Below are 14,793 nucleotides of genomic sequence, written 5' to 3'. Positions count from 1 at the left end.
CACACACTTAAATTTTATCATGGCCAATACTAACACTGGCAGTAACAAACATGCTTACAAACAAACAATGTTTGTGTTCAAGTTCAATTTATAATGGTCAATTACTATGACTGAGAGTGACACTGAGACTAAGAGTGACACACACATCAGTTATATTGAAAAGTCAGTGTTGAAAAAAAACCTTTCAAAATTATTTTTGTCAAAATCCTTATTTCATTATGTTACATATCACCCTGGTGGATATCATAATGTTACATCTCACCCCAGGGTATGTTACAACTAACCCAGACTATGGGGTGAATTGTAACATTTCACTCCTCGTGTTTGAAACTAAATCATGCATTTTCTGTCAAGTGTTGCAAATATAATAGCTATGCCATTTAATAGCAGACACTTGTAACTAGTTTGGATCACATTTTGAACACACTGACTTCAAAGTACTACACGATATAGACAGAAAGGTCAAAATTGTTACAACCATCCCCAGTCTCCTAAGTCTTATAAGCCTTGCCACCTTGCCAAGTTCAACAGGCAGCTCAAGCTTCACACACACTCTGCGCGTGGATGCCACATGACTAAAGCGTATAGGCTACGTGTTAAAGTCCAGTATACACAGCGCTTTTACATAAACTAAAACGTCCACAATCAGGAAGAGATTTCTACACTAGTTTTTCTTTTTCTTTTTTTGCGTCGCGTCACTGCAGCGTACAGGAAGGGTAGCGCGCATTCCTCGTGCACTCGCGTCAAGCTGAACTGTGATCTCCCCAAACCTGACATGAGACCAAAGACGACTGCCTTTAAAAAGTCTAAAACCACAATTAAATCACACGCTACTCCACAGTTAACCTCTTTTAATGCCAAAATAGGGACTGTTACCCAACTATTTTTCGATGTTGTATGTGAAGTACGAGAAAAAAATATACCCAATTTGAGATGGGGGAAGTCCCGGCAAGGAAATCCCCTCTTCATAAAATAATTTCGAACTTGAGTGAGGCTCTCACAGACTGAAGCTTTCTGCTTTTGGTCTACAGCAGACGTCTGTAGCCTATAACACTCAAACCAGTACAATCTATGGGAAATTCGTACTTTATGTACTCGTTTTAACGCGCGAGCGGATTGTTCAGCATGGATGAGATAAAGAGGGAGAACGAGGCGCTGAGGGCGAAGTTGCGCAGCTGCTCTACACTCAACACATTCAACCACGAAACACAACAAGACATTGCTCGTTTAAATCACTTGGTTACATCCAAAGACGGAATTATCGCCGATTTAAAGGCAAGACTGGGGAAGTATGAGAAAACCGTAGTCATTGAGGGAGAAGATCCTTATATTGTAGGGCCGTCGAAATCTCTAATCGAGAGTTTGTGTAAGGAAATTTGCAAATTAAAGCAAAAACTCATGGAATCAGAGGCGGACACCGCCCAGAGATTGGGAACCAGTAAAACAGTAAGTTACAACACATTTCTCACTTGTGTTCCTACTTCTATGCAATCATTTACAACATTTTTTTTTTTTTTTGCCAAAAACCCCACTGTATAGAATCTTCTTTGTAAAGTATTTGAATTCCTTACTCAAGAAAACATAATAATAGTGATATGATAGTATATATATATTATGTGTGTGTGTGTGTGTGTGTGTGTGTGTGTGTGTGTGTGTGTGTGTGAATAAGTGCCCAAAATCCAAGCAGATAAGCCTGACCAGCAATCAGTTTATCATGGTTTAAGATGTTTTTCCAGCAGATTTGTACCGTTTGTTTGCCTTTGAGAGTATTTGGATACTTGTATGCTTGAGCTGTGGCGAAACAAGTACATGTGGTGTTAACATTCACCTGAACTGCATGAGAGTCTCCTGACTGTTTTCTTGTTCCAGGAGATTCAGCGATTGCAAGAAAAGTTAAAGGAGAAGGATCAAGAGCTTAAGACCATCAGGGAAAGGCCCGAGCAGGAGAAAGAGAGGGAGATCCAGCAACTACGCTCCACCTTAGCCGAAAGGGATCGGACACAGGCCACCAGGGCCGTCCTCTGCAACTCTCTTGCTGAAGAAGCAGAGCAGTTGAGGGCCCAACTGGGGGCCACTGTGCAGGTGTGCCAGGAGCTTTTGGGGCACATGGAGAAAGAGAAAAGCAAGACAGCCATGACCGATCAGAGAGCTCAAGATAATGAGGTGTGTAGGAAACTATCAGCATTCTACAAAATCTGGACCATCTTTTAAAAAAACGTAGAAATTGCTGTTTAACAATTATATTTGACCTTGCATTTTCTTCTCTTCATAAGACAAAAGATTCCCCTGAAATACCCCGTCTAAATGTCATCATCAGCAAGTTAGAAGAGGAGAATGACCAGCTTAAAAAGAGAGTTGCCTATGTAAGGATCACACGATCACTGACATTTGTCAGAAAATGTCACTCAGTACATTTTACGGAAATAAACAATGTAAAAATATTCCTGGAAAATGTCATGTCATTTTTTTCTGTTCACATCATAAATATATGTTTTTGTTCCATCTCAGGTGGAAAGTTTAAACTCAAAGTGGCAGAAGTATGACTCCAGTAGAGAGGAGTATGTGAGGGGTTTGTGTCAGAAGTTGAAAGAGTCAAACGGTCTGGCATCTGCAGGTCCGACCCTGACCCAAACTCAGGCAGTGGGCAGCATGGCTTTGTTACAGCAGGAGATCGCACGGCTCAACGGCCTCCTGCAGGACAGGATGATGGAGTGCGAGAGACTCTGCAGAGAGAGGGATGACAATAAAAGAAGAGACCAGGAGCGCATTCAAATGCTTGAGCAGCAGGTCTGTATCAGTTCAACTAGCAGAATTTGAATTCCTCTTAAACAGGAAGTCAGTGTATTTTTGTAACAGCAAAGATGAGAAGTACTTTGTTTGGTTTGCTGCCCATAAACAAAGTCCTTTCCTTGTTCGCTCATAGGTTCTGGCCTATATTGAGGACTTCAAATCGGAGAGGGCAGACCGAGAGAGGGCTCAGGGTAAAATCCTGGACCTTCAAGACGAAGTTGGGCGACTTCAACTGCAAATACGCACACAGGCATGTTTCATTTAAAAAAGCCTTAATGAAATTAAAAATTATGAAATAAGAATTATATTCTTGAAAAGAAAATTTTAAATCTTTGTGACAAGATTAGTTTGGGATGTAAGATGTCATGTGGTGCAACTCCCTGAAATACGAATTATATTTACGGATGAACAATTCAGGATATTTGACAAAAAAAAAACTTATTTTAAATAATTCTTTAAAGCAAAATTGTCCTTTCTTTTCTGTATCGTTATTTACTACTAAACCCAAAGCATGATATTTTAAATTAATAATTCATGATATTTGAAAAAGCATCTCAAATTTTCTCAAAATATATATTAAATTGTTTTTAAATTAGTCGGGTTTTTTTCAAATAAAATTGGTGTAGCAGCAGATCCTTTTTCATTTTTTATACATCCAAGTGCAATGGATTATCGAGAAAAAGAAAAAGTAAGGCTGTCCATTGTTTGATGATTTGATTTTGAGATTTTGCACTCAATTAAAGCAGACTAAATTATTCAGCATACATCATAGATAAAAGTCTGTCATTATGACATTTTGATTAAACATTACGTGGAAAAAATATACATTTTATATACATGGAAGATTCATTCAAAATAAGATCTGTAACGCATTTACAATAGAGATAGGTTAATTTATCTAGCCAGCATCCACCCCCACACACACTCTTTGTTGTACTACTAAAAAACCCAACCAGCATTATTATTATTTTTTTTAAATCCAAAGGCCATTTCTTTCTAACATGCCTTGTTTCTTCCTCATGCAGAGCGTCCAAGACGCCTCACCCTCACGCAGACTTCACATGGGCCTTAAAAAAGTTCCCCGACCAACGGACACTGCCGAACCACTAAGGAACAGTCCCCCAGAAGCAAGCTCAAAAAGGACTATCAGTAACACTGCACCACAGGGAGCCGCTGAACTGCAGTGCCCTCGGTGTCTCACCACATATGACGATGAGCACGCGGCCGAATACCTAAACCACTGGGACGAGTGTGCCAAGCTGTGAGTCTTTTACCTCACTGACTTTTCACAGGGCACAGAAAGCACTGAGGACATAATCACTACAAGCTCGCAGACTGTGGGATGTGCGACAGGGTGTTGATGAAGGCAGGGGCACGTTTAAACAGGATGGAGTCGAAGGAAGAGCTTTTTTTTTCTTTCTTTCTTTTCGATTGTGGACTCGGTTGATGTTAAGAAGATTGCTTGTGGCATAGGACTAAGAATATGACTTTAGGTCGGTCATTTCCAGATCAAAGGCTTACTCACATGGCTGTCATAGAATGCAGATGGTTTGGTTATGAAAAGTTATTCAATCTCAAGCAACTGTGGTTTATAAGTCACTGGGTTCTGCCATTTGTTTGGTGTCATGGTTTTCGGCATGGTACGAGTTTCAGTCAAATTTTGCTTAATGCTGTATTGCAGATCTGTGTATAGTTCAGATGGATCATAAAATGGGTATCATATACCTCACTGATATGTATTCTTTATCAGCTGTTTTGCACTTTTTGCTAGATTATAATTATTTCCAAATACAGATGATAAAAGTACATGTTATTTTATATTTAATATACAAGCTTCTTTGTTATTAGACTATTGAATATAATTCATACTTTTGTCATGGTGCTATTTGTAAAGTATATTGTAATGTTTATACATTTCATTTGTAGGTATATTGGTATTACTCACCTTCAGGTTAAATGTATCACATTACATAATTATCAGATAATTATTTGTACCAAGACATACAGAGCAGCACAGTACACACTATTAACAATCTTTTGATATTTTACTACTTGATTCATATACCGTATATCAAACTTCAGTTTCCGATTATAAATCGTATATGGTTGCGACGTATAACATGTCATTACTTTCTCAGACTTCTAGGCACCTTTTGACTGTGAGGTACTTGCCATTTGATCCCCCTCTGCAGTTAAAAACATTCTAGTTTTAAGTAAGAGAGGAAGTTCCCTACATCCTGGTAAATTGAGGCGTGACGTCTCAGTTGTTGCGTCTGACAAAATGGCCTCCTATTGCAGCACACTTTTACAGGGTTTAAAGCCACTAACAACAAAAATCAATTGACAATAAGACATTATGACAGAGATGGCAAAACAAAACGAAATGTGATAATTATAAGATTATTTATTTTTATAATAAAATGTTTGCTTAAAGATCATTTTCTAAACCATTTGTAACCTTGTTTGTGTTTGTGAGCGTGTTTGTACAGTCAATGGTAATTATTAGTGAGATATGGGAAAACAGACAATGAGATGTGATACAGCAGGAGTCGTGATAATGCTAGTAAGATCATGAGACATAGTGTGTCAAAGCATTAAACTCCGCTCCCAAAGGATTTTGAAGAGTGTGTGATGTGCACAAGTGGTGGAAAGCCCCTTCCCAAGCACAACTGAATGGAGAGGCTATAAGTGCAGCAAATTCTCAGCTGTCCTGAGGCCTGGAAGTGAATAGCAGAAGAGAAGTAGGTGACTTTCGAGTAGAGGGATATAGTGGGGCTGGCTATTTAAAGGGGAGGAGGCTATGGGACCAAACAAGGTCTGTAACTAATATCTCTTATCAAATATATATTCACTGAATCAATTTACTATTGTCTGATAAACATTTTGTACCTAGTACTGTAGCTGAACCGCTGCCATCGCTTTGAGAGGCCAGTAACGCATCCATTATGAAGTGATTCAGACGGACTAAAATGCAACAAAAATGTGACAATTTAAAATAGACTATAGTGGCCATTGGTGACAGATTGGAAAACACTGTGTGTGTCGATATGCGATTTGTTATATGATATCTTATGGCATTAGTTGATTAGTGCTGCTGGGACGATGTATTTTTGTTGTCCAAAACTCAAACATTCAGAATCATTTTAGCATTACCGGTTCCATCGTCCTGAAGTCACGAGCTCAAGATATTTTTACATTTTATTCTAAAACATAAAATACCTTGTCTTGAAAAAGGTGGTTGCTAACAAGTGGCTAAATGTGACCTCAATGTTTTCAGGGACATTAAACATCACACCGAATCGAAAACTCATCTACTCACTTGTCAACTTTTACAACCTCATTGTTTATAATGGCGTGCTTGCAAACTATTCCAACTCAAATTTTTCACTTTTCACTTTCACTTTCAATTCAACTCAACTTTTAAAAAAAAATAAAAATGTAAAGAGTTGTCTTATAGTGGCTTCAATTCATAAAAGTTGTTTCATTTGCGAAGATTATCATGATGAAAACATTTTTTAAGATTCAAGCTTTTATTGGGTTTTCTGCAATAATCCAAAGGAAAAATTCTATTGGGTTTTTGTCTAGGGAACCAGGGTGATTCTAATTTACAGGTTGGCCTACAAAAATCCCCCATCATTGCAGCAATTTATTACATGGTAACAGTCTGTAAATGTCTGAATCGCGAACAATTGACTCTTAAACCCAAAGTATGCTTTGTTTTTTACGAGCATGCTAGGGTACACGTGACTTAAATTTCAGCATCAGCACAGTACCGCAGCCGCGAAGTCTGAATTGCGATTGAAATGACAATCTTTTTACAAAACGTTTTCGTTGAAATTGTTTTAAATCAGTCTCACTCCATCAGTAAATCACTACCGAGTTTATAACCGACTCCTTCACTGAATCAATTTTTTCATTATACATTAAATCAGAATCGTAACCATTACTAACCCTAACAACATGTTGCAATAAAAGCTATTCTAAAAACAAATTATTGTTCATTGTTTAGCATAGTAAGGTCAAATTGAAACTTTGTTTGGGAGTAAAAATGTTAGGTGGGCGACAAGTTGGAACCACAAGTAGCAGAGTGACATTTATAAATATTATACAAATACAATTATTACTAAAGTGAGAGCATCAACCAAACAGTTTCTGTTGAGCATTTCTGTGAATCGTCAACACAAAAAGTAATTTGCCTCCGTAGGCATTTGAGTGCGTGTTATATCTGGGAAACCGGTCATCATTTCAGGTCCATATTCAGCTTATTGAAGATCACGTCAGACATGCAAAGGAACATCATGGTCCCCTGAGTCAATAAACCCCTGATGAGGTCAGACACACGGCCCTAGCTAGCTGCCACGGGGGTAGGAGGGAAAACTCCAGCAGGAGTTTCATGCTCTCTACTTCAGTCAAGTCACCACTCTCGAAATGACGTTGCCCAAGAACAAGTATACACTTCAGAAGATGCTTGTGGCCGCAGCAGTTCTGCATAGAACAGAGTCATTTTAGTTGCAAAGTCATTGAGAAAATTGTGTTGCTGTGAAGACGTTACTAGAGATTAGCGAAAAGCTGAAGTAATGGATGTGTGGGATGTTTTGGTCTTTTACCAAACCTTTTTTCCTTGGAGAAGTGAAAGGTAGGCTGGAAGGGATTCTCCACCTTCACACACACCATTCACATTTATAATGATGTGAGGCCTGTACATATATAGCAGAAAAGCACACACACCACAATCCTCCTTCAGAAAGTGGAAATAATTAGGTCAAATGATCACATGACTTTTACAGTAAAGACTTACACAATAGCTCCAGAATTGAGATACAGCAGGTCAGCACTTCACAAGAAGCTTGTCTAGCCGTGATTATCCTCAACTTTACCTGCCATGCTGGGAAAACTTTGCCAAATGCCATGCCAAAACTAATAAAAGTGGCCTTTAATCTTCAACACAGGGAATTCCCGAGCACTGGCTAGCTCATTTGAAAGAGCAGCACTTTATTTTACACTGTTGTTGTTTCTGACTGTCTTTAAGAGTTATCACGACCTGTTGTGTTGTTTTTTTAGATAAGAGCGATCAGAACTCTATTGTCAATTCCAGTATGTGGAACAATGGGGTTTTTCCCTCTTAAGCTCTCTGTTCCTCCTCAGCTCTGGGCCATCCTCAATGAAAAGATCATCGTGAATGATTACAAACTACACTATCTCATCTCCGATCTTTGATTCCTCTTTAATAAACCCAGCTCTCGCTCTCTTTCCCTTTTCTTGTCCAAGTCCCTCTTTGGAAGACTGATTCTAGACTCGGCACAGTCCTGTCAGGACAGTTGTTGTTATATTCGGATGAATATGGCAAGGGAACATACTTGGATCCTGTTACATTTATCTAACACTCAACTTAAATTTAATTCCCAAATGTCTATAGGAGGGAGAGGGAGAGAGGGAGAGGGGTAGGGAGAGGGAGAGGGAGAGGGAGAGGGAGAGGGAGAGGGAGAGAGGGAGAGAGAGAGGATGTGTGTATTGGTATGCATACAGTCATGTTGTGTAGTTGTGCTTCTCATTCAGTCGAAACAAGTAAACTTCATGTTGAAAGTACAAAATGAATCCGGCCTCAACCAGAAATGTCTTACTAAAAAGATTTTACATAAATGAGGTAACTCCAGCATTGCATCATGGCATGGGGGACTAAAAGTGGGCAGACTCAGAAAAAGCACTTCCAGGAGATTCACAAAATCTCCCATTGTTCATTCTCCGGTTTCCCAGCCAAACACGTTTGGACTTTTTTAATTATATAAATAAATATATTTTAATTAAGTTAATTATTTTACTATTTATTTTTCCATTTTAAATTTAAAATAAATTATTACTTTATATACATTTATTTTACAATAAGATTTAAAACCTAGATTACTACACTAAAATATTGTTTAGTTTAGAATTTTTTTCCACTCGTTGGAGGAAGTGTTAATGGCAGTACGAACTGACGTGGATATCTATGGACTTTTAAATGTAATCAGCTAACTTTTTATTTGACTTAAAGCTGCAGTCCGTCGTTTTTCCTCTTTGTCGCCATCTCTGTTCGAAATCTGCAATTGCAGTTATTCGCGGAATTATTAACTGTGCGTGGGTAGTAAATCGGCATGAAACAGAGCGGATGAACACAATGTATTGAGGCTGCCGCGTCGCTGTGGATACTGTACTGTCATCAGCAATCTCAGAGTATACTTTTTGAAAGTGTCAACATTAGAATTTTCATCAGAAAATGTCATCTGAACAGTAAGTAACATTCACTTTTGTTCTGACCAAATTCGGGGGGTGGGGGGAAGCATTGCAGTAGCTATATCATGCTGATTAAATCTAACGATTGCTTATATCACGTCAAAACGTGAAAAATATATTTTTCTGTAGCCACTCTGAAGTCCGAAGTCTTTGGGTTTTACAACTGGTGAATCTCCAGTTGTCACTGGTGATTGTCGCTTTAAACTTTCGGGATCCGCCATACCAAGTGCTTAGCTAAATCTCCACCTCCATCATCCACACACGCTAGCCGGGGACTCCTCTATGTGTACAGAAGTGACGTAATGACGCAAAGACATGCTCAAAATTCCCGCGGAAATCCACCAGTACCACTAGAATTAAATTTATTATTACAAGCTTACCGTTTTGAATCGAGGTAAGGCAAGCAGATAGTTTTGAACACTGGCTGGTTACGTTTTTTTTCAAAAATGTCTTTTTTTTTTATTTTAAACCCAAAAAAGTGCCGGACTGCAGCTTTAAATATCTAAATGTTAGTTAGAAGACAATATTTTTTTTTTTTTTTTTTTTTAGATATCAGTCTGCATATGCGATTGCCATCGGTTATGCTAATCTGATTTTAGTAATTGATAACATTAACACCATAATGCCATTCTAAATGGCAAGTATAAAGTTATTGCCTGATAAAATTAGACTTATAAACCAGGCACTAAATTTATACTTGCCATTGAGAATGGCATGATGGTGTGAATATATGTTTAAATATATAATCAATTACTAAAATGAGATCATCTCTTCCAGAACAAGACAAGCAACAGTCTCTCTAACCTGTTATATCTGTTTCTTTGTTAAAAGGAGGTAGGCGTTTACCACAGCGAAAAAGGTTTTTTTGGCAGGAAGTAAAGAAAAAAAAAAAAGCCCTACATAAAACAAAGTTTGATGATGACGGATAGTGACAAAAGTTCCCTTTCTGTGGGAGTTGTAAGTTTAGAAATAGTCTGTCAAGTGGTTTCGGAGATTAAAAATATGTCCTCCCTCCCATTTTAAAATGTGATTCCAATACATTTCTTGAAGAGTGATGCAATCGCACTTTTGAAGTGAAAGCCAAAATCATGTAAATACTTCTAAATGCTGTCACTTTAAACACCAACTTCTGATCACTATCAACAAAATAGTTTTTAACATTTACATTTTTTTATATTAAAAATAGTTCAATCACAATGTTTATTTCACAGTTTCACGGATGGAGTCACAAGAATGTATCAGGCAAAGTTTAAATCAAATGAAGAGTTGTCAGAAAAACTTCAAATTGATCAGTGCTTCGAGTTCAACTTATCAAACACAATGAATCACCTTTGTAGGGCAGCCTTTCTGAAAACGTAATGATAGACTTATAATTAAAAGAGAAATAAAAATAAACAACTAAATTATTCGTTTGATGGACTGTTTTTTAAATAGCTTGAAATGGAGAATCATGCACAATAACACAAGGAACATTTAGAAAGTCTATTTTAATTTCATGTTGACTTTAACACACCCTTCATGGGATGGCTGGGATTTTCCCCCCCTATTTTTCCTTATCAAAAACATCACCTTTATCTCAATATGTATTCAGTAGGGCATATTAGTTGAAATAAGTAGTGTTAAATGATCAAATCTGAAATACTTTTAAAGTTATTTTCACCTTCAAACATACACTTACCTCTCAGCAGAAACAATAACACTGCATAAACCCTGTCCAATGACGCTCATTGATTGCACTGGGAAAGATGGTTTTACTGATTAGTGAAAACAGCAGCCTGAACCGGGATTGTACCTGCCACACCCTGGTAATAAGGAAAGAGGAAAGAAAACAAAGTAAAATAAACCTTAAACTATTTATAATGACTTCACCTCAAATTGAGCAAATTATCCCAAATGTTTGGATAACTATTATCACTGTTATTATTGCTAAAAATGTTAGTTCACCCAAAAATAAAACAACTTCTGTCATCAATTACTCACCCTCATGTCGTGCCAAACCCATTAGACTTTTGTTTATCTCCAGAACACAAATGAAGATATTTTTAATGAAATCCGAGAGGTTTCTGCCCCTCCATAGAGATCAAACGCAAGGCCCAGAAAGGTAATAAAAAATATTTTTTTTTAAAATTCGCAAGCAAAGCACTCGCGTTGCTTCATAAAATTGGGGTAGAACCACTGGAGTCGCCTGGATTACTTTAACTACCTTTCTGGGGCTTGAATGTGTAAGTAGCGTTGGATATCTATGGAGGGACAGAAATCTCGTATTTCATTAATAATATCTTGTATTCCGAAGATTATCGAAGGTCTTACGGAAGTGGAACGAAACGAAGGCGAGTAATTAATGACAGACTTTTTGGGTGAACTAACCCTTTAAATATGCAGATACAGCCAGTGTAAAACCGTAAACACTGAGTGAAACAGTTGTGGCATTTCACACACATCCGTTCTTACCAGAACGATGGGGACGGACCCGCTGCAAGGTGCCAGGTCATGCAAATTAGGGTGTCAGGTTGCTCCTGTTATGTTGATCTGCAGTTGGCTCTGTATTTCCCCTTGATTGGATAAGGTTAGGAATTTGGTAAGTGTTATAAGACGCAGATGGAAAAAAAGACAACCGACACAGAAATGTCCTGCCACTCTACTGTATTCCATCTTTCAAAAAGAAAGACAAGATTTTAATATTACTTAACAATATGTTAAAAAGTAGCCAGTCCGGCTTCAGTGTTAATACAATATACACTCTATAACAGATTGATAGTGTGAGTATTGTTCTTTTCGATTCAATTCTGAAAGTATTCTGATACAAGCTTGGTACAAGTTGGAAAAAAAAAATGAAAAACAAAAAACAAAAACAAAATGGTAACTTGAACACAGTTGTTACTCTGAACAATTTTAAATGGAACTGACGTGAACATTGTCAAGTATTAGCCGTTCTCCTGATAAAGGGAGAGATAGGGGACAATGACGTGAAGCTGACCAGTCCGATTCTCTTGATGATGAGGTGTGAGGAAGTGCAGTGCTAGGTGCAAAGGCGAGCAAAGCCACAGTTGATTTGAATAAAAGGATCTTTTTTTTTTTCATATTCATCTTTTTTCTTTAAGCATGTCATTTGCAGTGCCTTCATCCAAATGTACATAAAGCCAGAGAAAACCCAGAACATGACACACAGACCTACGGGAAACGGCCCACTCACTGACAAAAAGCGCACACGCTTTTTTAAAAGAAGAAAAGGGAAACCAAAATAATAGGGATAAACTCATAGAGTAGCATTTTGGAGATGTTTTTTGACTTTGCTCTTTTTTTCTATCCAGAAGTACTGCAGGAATATAAAGCCCGTTTTGGGTTCTTTGCAGAACCCAGAGCAACAAGGAAAAGGCAAGGCGGCATGGATAATGTAGACCAGAGGAGCGGTTGAAGCATAGCAGCACTGGGGTCAGCAGTCAGTCTGTAGAAATGTGGGAGAGAGAGAAGAAACCAGTGGAACGCTTATCGATTCCTGCCATTGTCTCTGGAAGACCCATTAGTGGGCAGCAAACGTGGCCTTCTTCAAGCTAAAATTGGACCAGTTGATGGACAACCGCTGCCTCGTCTGTCGCGCAGAGTCCAAGCAGAACCTGCGGAAAGGGTGAAGAATAAAATCATTGGGGAACAAAAGGTCATGAATGCCTGAGAAAAGTTTCATGTGAGGATGAAAAAGTTCCCCATGTAGATTTTGCACGTTCAAGTTGGTCACACGAATTTGCCGCACCGACCAACAGAAAAGCTGTCTGGTTTGAACGTGTCTACTGTATAAGCAGACCTTTAAATTATAAATGCTATTGACAATGGACATATTTTAGCACGCGAAATATCGCTAATGTGACCGCACTTCAAAATATTACTGAATACCATAAAACAGTACCTTTTAAAATATTCCACCTCACGTTCGGTCTCGTCCATGTCTACGCTGTCCAAATCAATGTCTTTGGGCAGAAACACATCATCTGTTGGACAATAAGAGAATTCTGACTTTTGAACAAATTGTAAAACATTTGTTTTATCGTTCATCTTCAGACAATTTGGCAGTTCACACTCACCTATTGAGCTATTCATCTTGTCTGCTTTTTTCTTCTTATTCTTCTTGGGTTTGCTTTTGGGCTCGTTGTTTGGGACTTTGCCATTCTGCTGAGAAGGGTCTAAAGCTGAAGATTCGATAATGGGAGAGTTCCTCTCGTCTTTCCCTCCATTCTGTGGCTTTTTCCCATTAGTCCTCTCTTCCCTCTTGATCTCGGTCACTGACTCCTCTGAAGTTCTCTGCTTGGCTTTGGCGTCAGTTTGAGGGCTGGCCGCATTCCCAGCTTTGGGAGGCTCTGGAGCTTTGGAGGTCTCGGCTGGCCTCTTTGTGGCTTCACCGTTGGTTTTGGAGCCATTTGTTTGCTGTTTGGGTTTGACCTTGGTATGGGAGGACTCTGGGTGGGAGGTGGTGCCATTCTGGAGGGCGGGAAAGTCTGAGGGTCTCTCTTTGCAAGTCTTTGGGCTTGGCTGTTGCGATGGGCCGTTCTTCCCATTTGTAGGTGATTCAGGTTCTAGACGAGGCTCCTTAGGACCGAGACGGATGAGACTGTGCAGTAGCTGTGTTTTGCCGTTCTGCATGTTCTTTTCTAAAACGCTCTGTGCTGTTTGCTGAAGAGGCTGAGGGCTGTTGGTTGTTGGAACGAGAGAAGGAATTTCAGACTTGGTCACCTCCTTGGCTTTATTGTCTTTCTTTTTCTTCTTAGATGCCCGCAAGTGCTGCATTTCCTGCAGACGGAGCAGCTCCTGCTTCAGTGCCTCCTCCTCCTCCTGCTGCTGCCTTCTCTGTTCCTTTAAAAGCTGTTGCTGCATCTCCAGTTCGCGAGCCTCTGCCTCAAGACGGGATTTCTCCTCCAGCTGCACCCAAACAAACCCCTAGACAATTAATCTCATGACAACCCCAATAAGATATACACACACACACACACACACGATCCAACATACATATATATTATAGGGCTGATCACTGATCACGGAAAAGCAGTAATGGCCAATGCGATCACCAAAATAAATGATACTATTCTTAATGTATTTTAAATATAAAAATAAAATAAAGAGTCAAGTATCATGAATTGACAACTCTTAATTATTGGGAAGCAACATGTGCAACATATTCCATTCCATCTCTTAAAAGTAATTGGGAACAGCCTTAGAGATTAAAAACAACATTCCTGTTAAATAAATAAATATAAAAAGAACAGCAGTCTTTAACAACAGAAAGAAATCATATGTAAAACAAAACTGCATAGTTTACACAATAAATTACATTTACATTGATCCTACTAAAGAGCAGTGAGTGTAATTAGCATTATAGACAAAGACAGAAGCAGGAATATTAGGCTGCTGTCACTTTAAGACCTATTGTATGGATTCAATATACTGTTAGACATGCAACTAATTTCCCAACGGATTATGTTCACTAAACACATCACCGACTACTCACCAAGCCGGGCATTTAGACATGCCATCTGTGTGATTTTAACCATTTAGGCTCGTGTTCCACTCTGTCTCGGAGCACATGCACAGAAGGTCGCTTGGGAAATGGGAACAGCATATATTTTGCAGCTTTAAACACTTTTAAAGTGTTACTCTTTTGGCGTAGGTCGACTTGCGTACGGACGTCTGCCGGAAGCTAGTTATTTTAGTCGATAAAGTTTTAAATATGGATATTTTTCTTACACA

The 14,793-nt window shown here is 38.7% G+C and overlaps 2 protein-coding genes across 4 annotated transcripts in view; one reads left to right on the top strand and one right to left on the bottom strand.

Moving 5' to 3' along the window:
- Positions 1–877: 877 nt before the first annotated feature.
- On the top strand, positions 878–5,687 carry tnip2 (TNFAIP3 interacting protein 2). Its single transcript, XM_079615786.1, has 6 exons — positions 878–1,446; positions 1,870–2,163; positions 2,274–2,363; positions 2,509–2,787; positions 2,924–3,040; positions 3,816–5,687. Exons 1-6 carry the CDS (start codon positions 1,126–1,128, stop codon positions 4,053–4,055), a joined length of 1,341 nt encoding a protein of 446 aa, XP_079471912.1. The 5' UTR covers positions 878–1,125; the 3' UTR covers positions 4,056–5,687.
- Positions 5,688–11,688: 6,001 nt separating this feature from the next.
- fam193a (family with sequence similarity 193 member A) overlaps positions 11,689–14,793 on the bottom strand; it is a 30,414-nt gene continuing 27,309 nt past the window's right edge. For all 3 annotated transcript variants that reach the window (XM_079615773.1, XM_079615774.1, XM_079615775.1), the window contains 3 exons: positions 13,137–13,968; positions 12,962–13,043; positions 11,689–12,674 (listed from right to left, as the gene is read on the bottom strand). In XM_079615773.1, coding sequence (XP_079471899.1) covers positions 12,581–12,674; positions 12,962–13,043; positions 13,137–13,968 — 1,008 coding nt within the window. In that variant the 3' untranslated portion in view covers positions 11,689–12,580. The remainder of the gene's footprint in view (positions 12,675–12,961; positions 13,044–13,136; positions 13,969–14,793) is intronic.

This window comes from Phoxinus phoxinus, assembly GCF_949152265.1.
Source record: "Phoxinus phoxinus genome assembly, chromosome: 6".
Taxonomy (NCBI): Eukaryota; Metazoa; Chordata; class Actinopteri; order Cypriniformes; family Leuciscidae; genus Phoxinus; species Phoxinus phoxinus.
Note: the sequence above shows the minus strand (reverse complement) of the source record. Positions and strands in the feature narration are given on the sequence as shown.